Source organism: Cetorhinus maximus, chromosome 1 (assembly GCF_964194155.1).
Source record: "Cetorhinus maximus chromosome 1, sCetMax3.hap1.1, whole genome shotgun sequence".
Taxonomy (NCBI): Eukaryota; Metazoa; Chordata; class Chondrichthyes; order Lamniformes; family Cetorhinidae; genus Cetorhinus; species Cetorhinus maximus.
In genome coordinates this window covers 67,387,044-67,395,303 of record NC_135879.1, presented here as the reverse complement: position 1 = coordinate 67,395,303, position 8,260 = coordinate 67,387,044, and the positions used below count along the sequence as shown (strand labels likewise).

General features: G+C 45.4%; 1 protein-coding gene across 3 annotated transcripts in view; it reads left to right on the top strand.

The window, feature by feature from the left end:
• Positions 1-5,297: 5,297 nt before the first annotated feature.
• LOC144680599 (calcium uniporter regulatory subunit MCUb, mitochondrial-like) overlaps positions 5,298-8,260 on the top strand; it is a 104,518-nt gene continuing 101,555 nt past the window's right edge. For all 3 annotated transcript variants that reach the window (XM_078541780.1, XM_078541762.1, XM_078541772.1), the window contains exon 1: positions 5,298-5,521. In XM_078541780.1, coding sequence (XP_078397906.1) covers positions 5,441-5,521 — 81 coding nt within the window. In that variant the 5' untranslated portion in view covers positions 5,298-5,440. The remainder of the gene's footprint in view (positions 5,522-8,260) is intronic.

The window sequence follows — 8,260 nt, the reverse complement described above, 5'->3', positions numbered from 1 at the left end:
TGCTGCTGCTGTCTTGTAAATAAAGTCCAATGTTTCCACCAAGAAAAGTTGCCTGGAAAATCAACTCTAACAAACTGGCGACAAGGTTAAATTAGATCCGGTGCTGTCCCTCACCCAGCAATTTTGAGTATCAAAGAAAATTAAAAAGAAAGGAAAATATACTCATTCGAGATGCCACAGTTTGACAGAATCGATCCCTTTGAACCAGCTACAGGTGACTGGTCTCAATATATAGAACGACTTGCATTCTACTTTCAAGCCAATGAAATCATGGGGGAAGAAAAGAGGAGGGTGATTCTCCTGAGTATCTGTGGGAACAAAACCTACAGTTTAATTCAAAGCTTAATGGCCCCCAGTGCCCCAGATTCAAAGACTTTCAGTGAATCAGTAGACCTCGTTAAGTGACATTTTCAACCCAAGCCCTCAGTCACAATTCACGGAATAGAGCCCTGGGGGAGGCCATTGCTATCTACACGGTGAAATTGAAACAACTAACGGAATATTGTGATTTTGGTGAAACCCTGAATGAAATGCTCAGGGATCGTTTGGTATGTGGCGTGCAGGAAGATGCTATTCAGTGAAGATTGCTGGCTGAAGTGGATCTTGGTTTTAAGAAAGCATTAGAAATAGCGTTTGTGATGGAAAGCACTGTAAGGGATTCACAAGCGATTCAAGGTGCGCAAAATGGTGCCGTTTTCCTAGTTAGGCAGGAACAGTCAGCCAAAAGTGACGGGAAAAGCCAGGACTCCACTGCAAAGTGGGAAACAGCCCCCGCTAACTGAAAATTTAGAGGAAACAGCTTAGCAGCAAATTTGAAAGCGGGTACAAAAGAGAAGTTGGCTCGTGTCTGGTACTGTAACCTTTGTCATGTGTACCTGACAGCAAAAATTGACCGAAAAGGCTACACACCAGGTAACAGAATTTTCACCATCATCCTTTTTGTGTAAAGGGTAAAATTACTATAGTGCCTGTCTCAACCACTTTACAACCAATGAAGTACTTTTGAAATGAACAATCATACTCCTAATAATTGGCAATTTAAAGAAACGGAGTATTATTTTTGTCACAAAAGTGGGCACATAATGAAACACTGCAAAGCGAGATTTAAACTTGCTTCCAGACAACAATCAAAGTCCAATGAAGTATATAGTGTAGAAGAGCCAGAAACAACCAATTCTGATATTTATCCATTATTCAACATGAAAGTTGGAGTGACAGCGCCAATTACTGTCACATTGCAAGTTAATGGTAAACCCTTAAAAATGGAAGTAGACATGAATGCTTCGACCACTGTACTAGAAGAACACGCTTTCAGATATTTAAATAAAAGTGTTCAACAGTTAAATTTGGAACAAACATCTGGCAAGTTGAAAACATACACAGGTGAAGAATTCCATGTAAAAGGTATCATCAGAGCAGCTGTTCATTATAGACACCAATTGGCACAGCTACCAGTGATGGTGGTAGAAGGTGAAGGGTCAAGCCTTCTAGGTTGTGATTGGCTGAAAGAGATTAAATTAAACTGGTCCGAAATCTTCCAGTTGCAAACAGGGGGACTGCCAGAGCTGCAAAAAAACATATGACACTGTCTTCAGGAATGTACTGGGAAAAATCCAAGGTCTACAGGCCAAAGTTTACGTGGATCCAGGAGAAACTCCTTGGTTCTTGAAAGCAAGACCAGTGCTATACGTCCTGAGAGAGAAGGTTGACGCTGAGTTAAACCGGCTAGAGAGGCTGGTTGTCATAACAGTGCTTCAGTTCTCAGAGTGGGCAGCACCCATAGTCTCTGTCCTTAAACCAGACCAGACCATCCGGATCTGTGGGGACTATAAACTAATGGTCAACAGAGCAGCCAAACTGGACAGGTACCCTATTCCCAAAATTGAAGACCTCCAGGCCAAACTAGAAAGAGGGGCAATGTATACAAAGCTTGACATGAGTCACGCACATCAGCAACTGGAGCTGGATGGATGATGTCTCCCGAGAATTTGTGACCATAAACACCCACAAAGGGTTGTATCAATACATCCATCCACCCTTCGGTATTTCCTCGGCCTGTGCCATTTTTCAGAGGACTATGGAGAGTTTGCTACAGGGACTACCTCAAGTTGTGGTCTACCTGAAAGATGTACTGATAACTGGATTCACAGAAAAGGAACACTTGACTAACCTAGAGGAAGTCCTGAAATGATTTTTAGAAGCAGGAGTTCACCTAAAGAAGGAAAAATACACTTTTCAGGAAAATGAAGTCATTTATTTGGGCCACCAGGTAGATGCCCAAGGGTTGCATCCTGTTGAAGAGAAGGTTAAAGCAATCAGAGAGGCACCTGCACCTAAGAACATCTCTGAACTTAAATCATTTTTTAGGGATGGTAAATTATTATGCCTGATTTCTACCAAATTTATCAATGGTTTCAGCCCCTCTCCATTCACTGCTAAATAATAACCAGCGTTGGGTTTGGAATTCACCCCAAGGAGAAGCCTTCATGAAAGTAAAACAGCTCTTGCACCCTTCAAATTTGTTAGTGCACTATGACCCCACAAAGGAAATGGTGCTAACCTGAGATATGTCACTCTATGTAGTGGGATTGGTACAAACTCACAAGATGGACAACGGTACAGAGAGGCCGATATCCAGAACACTTACCATAGCTGAGGAAGGATATTCACAGATCAAAAAGGAAGGTCTGTCGATTATTTTTGGTGTAAAAAAATTCTACCAATACTTGCATGGGTGACATTACACGATAGTATCAGACCACAAACCACTTTTGGGTCTGTTTAGTGAAGATAAGGCTATACCTCCCATAGCTTCTGCACGAATACAAAGACGGGTCCTAATTTTAGCAGCATATGAATACACCTTTGTGCATAGATCAGGGATTGATATAGCAAATGCTGATGCCCTAAGTTGCCTTCCTTTACAAGAGAACAATGACCATGTCCCAATTCCCCAGGCACTTGTATTAGTGATGAATTTCCTGGATTCCTCACCAGTCTGTGCCAGGCAGATAAGAAACTGGATGAATCATGATCCAGTCCTGTCTCGAGTGAGAGATCAAATATTACTTGGTTGGTCCCAGGAACCAGCCTCTGATGAATTGAAACTATTTTTCAACCAAAGGCACAAGATGAACAGTCAAGATGGGGTACATGAGTAATAGTTCCTTCACAAGGAAGAGAACCATTCTTCGTAGAGCCACACAGTGCTCATCTGGGAATCTCACGAATGAAGACGATAGTGCCAAGTTATCTTTGGTGGCCGGAGAAGGACGGCGAAATTGAGAAGGTGATAAAACACTGTGTGCAATGCCAACAGCTACAAAAGTTGCCGGTGGCAGCCCCATTACACACATGGGAGTGGCCTGGCAGACCCTGGGTGAGATTGCACATGGATTATGTTGGTCCTTTCCTTGGAACCATGTTTCTACTGATTATAGATGCTCATTCCAAGTGGTTAGACGTTTATGAGGTAAAGTCGCCAATGCCAGGCGCTACTATAGAAAAACTATGCCAAAGCTTTGCTAACCATGGATTGCCAGAGGTAATCGTCTCAGATAATGGTACTGCGTTTACGAGCGCTGAGTTTCAACAATTTGTCAGCATCAATGGTATCAACCATGTGAAGACTGTACCGTACCATCCATCATCTAACGGACTGGCGGAAAGAGTAGTACAAACTTTTAAGGCAGGAATGAAAATCTTAACAAATGAATCGTTGGAAACTAGACTTGCTCGTTTCCTATTTCACTACAGAAACCCCCCCCACACTACGACAGGAGCAACACCTGCAGAATTACTGATGAGGCGTCGCCTTTGAACAAGTCTAAGCCTGATACTTCCCAGTTTGGAGGGGAAGGTGGAGAAAAGTCAAGGGAACCAAAAAGCGATTCATGATTTGCATAGTTGTGAGTGACAGTTCACAGTTGGAGAATCAGTATATGTAAGGAATTTCAGTGGAGGACCAAAGTGGTTACCTGGTAAAGTAAGCTCTGTGACCGGACATTGCCGTACCATGTGGAAGTGGAGGGCCGGATCACCCGTAAGCATGTGGATCATTTAAGAAAAAGGGAGATAGCCTTCCAAAATGATATGATCATTGCTGAACCTGTGGTTCCTGTTGAAGTTACTCAACCAAGGACAGACATACCCGATGTCTCTGTCAGAGTGAAAGACACTGAACTGCCTGTGCTTAATGAGGTACCTGATGTTAGTGCGGTTCCAGAGAATGTGGTTCCTGTCAAAGAATCGGAGGTCATGGAGCCTCGACCTTCCATATGGACCTGGAAGCCACCTGAAAGACTCAACTTGTAATTTCATGACCTGTGTAAATATTGTAATGTCATAAGATAAATATCCTTATAAATACAAAATGTACAGAAAAGTTAAAAGGGGAGGAATGTAGTAATTATAGTTCTGATTAATGTAAGACTGTAGCTTTAAGAACAATCCTGTGATGTAAAATCACATGATCTGTGTTAACCAATGAGTTAGCAGCATGGAGAACCTCTGGGGGAGAGTTCTTCTTTAGTTATGGAGTTTGATACACACATGTAGTTGCTGCTGCTGTCTTGTAAATAAAGTTCAATGTTTCCACCAAGAAAAGTTGCCTGGAAAATCAACTCTATAACACCCCTTATTTTTAAATTGTGCCGCCTAGTTTTGATCCCCCATAAAAGGAAACATCCTCTCAGCATCTATCCTGTCGAGCCCCCTCAGAATCTTCATACATTTCAATCAGATCACCTCTCATTCTTCTAAACTCCAATGAGCATGGGCCCAACCTGATCAACCTTTCTTCGTAAGATGACCCGTTCATCCCAGGAATCAGCTAAGTGAACCTTCTCTGGACTGCCTCCGATATTACTCCTTAAAGAAGGAAACCAAAAACCGTACCATTGGTGTGGCCTGACTGATGCCCTGAACAGTTGTAGCAAGGCTTCTCTACTTTTATACTCCATCCCCCCTGCAATAAAGACAAACATTCAATTTGCCTCCCTAATTGCTTGCTGTAGCTGCATACTAACTTTTTGTGATTCATGTACTAGGACACCGAGGTCCCTCGGTACTGCAGTCTCTCTCAATTTAAATAATATTCTGCCAGTTGTGTTATAAGCACTCTGGTGAAGCTCTAGCTCCCTGCCTAGTGGCAGTGACAGGGGGAGAGAGAGAGTTTATTTAGAGCAGCAGAGGTCGCTCTGCTTCACTTTTAAGTTAGATTCAATTTGGCTCCAGCCTCTGTCTGTTCTGGAGCGGAGCTCGATCCCTCGTTGTGAAGCTCCCCCTGGGTCCCTTTCATTCAGCAGAGACGGAAGAAGATGAAAAGGAGCGGGTGGGGTGGGAAGGAGGAGTAACGAGAGAGGAAACCACACCGAGCGGCGGATATTAACCAGCAAGATCTTGTGTTTGAGAGTATCCCAGGGAGAGTGGAGAGGGAGAGATGGCTTTGTGTCGGAGAGTCCTGAATGTATGGATCCCAGTCAGCAGGCAGACTGTGCTGGTCAGCCGGAGGTGGGCAGCGGTGAGTACGGAGAGACACACACAGATATATGTGTATACACACATTATATAATATGTAACATATATAAAACACAGAGTGACACAGTCCCGGAAATAAACAGCGAGCCCAGGCGGTGAGTACAGAGACACTCACACTCGCACAAAGCCCGGAGACAAGCTTGAGAGTACAGAGAGTGCCTCTAACTCTCTGACACACCCAGAGAACAGCAGCCGCCCTGGAGATAGACTGAGGGTACAGGCACTTTTACAGACATACAGGGCACTGCAGATAGACTGAGGGTACAGGCTCATATACAGACATACAGGGCACTGGAGATAGACTGAGGGTACAGGCACTTTTACAGACATACAGGGCACTGCAGATAGACTGAGGGTACAGGCACTTTTACAGACACACAGGGCATTGCAGATAGACTGAGGGTACAGGCTCATATACAGACATACAGGGCACTGCACATAGACTGAGGGTACAGGCTCATATACAGACATACAGGGCACTGCACATAGACTGAGGGTACAGGCACATATACAGACACACAGGGCACTGCACATAGACTGGGTACAGGCTCATATACAGACACACAGGGCACTGCACATAGACTGAGGGTACAGGCTCATATACAGACATACAGGGCACTGCACATAGACTGAGGGTACAGGCTCATATACAGACATACAGGGCACTGCACATAGACTGAGGGTACAGGCTCATATACAGACATACAGGGCACTGGAGATAGACTGAGGGTACAGGCACTTTTACAGACATACAGGGCACTGCAGATAGACTGAGGGTACAGGCTCATATACAGACATACAGGCCACTGCAGATAGACTGAGGGTACAGGCACATATACAGACACACAGGGCACTGGAGATAGACTGAGGTACAGGCTCATATACAGACATACAGGGCACTAGAGACAGACTGAGGGTACAGGCACATATACAGACACACAGGGCACTGCAGATAGACTGAGGGTACAGGCTCATATACAGACATACAGGGCACTGGAGATAGACTGAGGGTACAGGCACTTTTACAGACATACAGGGCACTGCAGATAGACTGAGGGTACAGGCTCATATACAGACATACAGGGCACTGCAGATAGACTGAGGGTACAGGCACATATACAGACACACAGGGCACTGCAGATAGACTGAGGGTACAGGCACATATGCAGACATACAGGGCACTGGAGATAGACTGAGGGTACAGGCACTTTTACAGACATACAGGGCACTGCAGATAGACTGAGGGTACAGGCTCATATACAGACATACAGGGCACTGCAGATAGACTGAGGGTACAGGCACATATACAGACATACAGGGCACTGGAGATAGACTGAGGGTACAGGCACATATGCAGACATACAGGGCACTGGAGATAGACTGAGGGTACAGGCACTTTTACAGACACATAGGGCATTGCAGATAGACTGAGGGTACAGGCACTTTTACAGACATACAGGGCACTGCAGATAGACTGAGGGTACAGGCTCATATACAGACATCCAGGGCACTGCAGATAGACTGAGGGTACAGGCACATATGCAGACATACAGGGCACTGCAGATAGACTGAGGGTACAGGCACTTTTACAGACATACAGGGCACTGCAGATAGACTGAGGGTACAGGCACTTTTACAGACATACAAGGCACTGGAGATAGACTGAGGGTACAGGCTCATATACAGACATACAGGGCACTGGAGATAGACTGAGGGTACAGGCACATATACAGACATACAGGGCACTGGAGATAGACTGAGGGTACAGGTTCATATACAGACATACAGGGCACTGGAGATAGACTGAGGGTACAGGCACATATGCAGACATACAGGGCACTGGAGATAGACTGAGGGTACAGGCACTTTTACAGACACACAGGGCATTGCAGATAGACTGAGGGTACAGGCACTTTTACAGACATACAGGGCACTGCAGATAGACTGAGGGTACAGGCTCATATACAGACATACAGGGCACTGCAGATAGACTGAGGGTACAGGCACATATGCAGACATACAGGGCACTGCAGATAGACTGAGGTACAGGCACTTTTACAGACATACAGGGCACTGGAGATAGACTGAGGGTACAGGCTCATATACAGACATACAGGGCACTGGAGATAGACTGAGGGTACAGGCACATATGCAGACATACAGGGCACTGGAGATAGACTGAGGGTACAGGCACTTTTACAGACACACAGGGCATTGCAGATAGACTGAGGGTACAGGCACTTTTACAGACACACAGGGCACTGCAGATAGACTGAGGGTACAGGCACTTTTACAGACATACAGGGCACTGGAGATAGACTGAGGGTACAGGCTCATATACAGACATACAGGGCACTGGAGATAGACTGAGGGTACAGGCACATATGCAGACATACAGGGCACTGGAGATAGACTGAGGGTACAGGCACTTTTACAGACACACAGGGCACTGCAGATAGACTGAGGGTACAGGCACTTTTACAGACACACAGGGCACTGGAGATAGACTGAGGGTACAGGCACATATACAGACACACAGGGCACTGGAGATAGACTGAGGGTACAGGCACATATACAGACACACAGGGCACTGGAGAGGAGGAGCGAGTCTTGGCCGTGAGTTTACAGAGACACAGGCACCGACCCGGGGATAAATTTGAGAGAACAAACTTGAGACTATAAGAGTCTCTCCCTGTCAGTTATGGAGATATCCAGCTCCCTC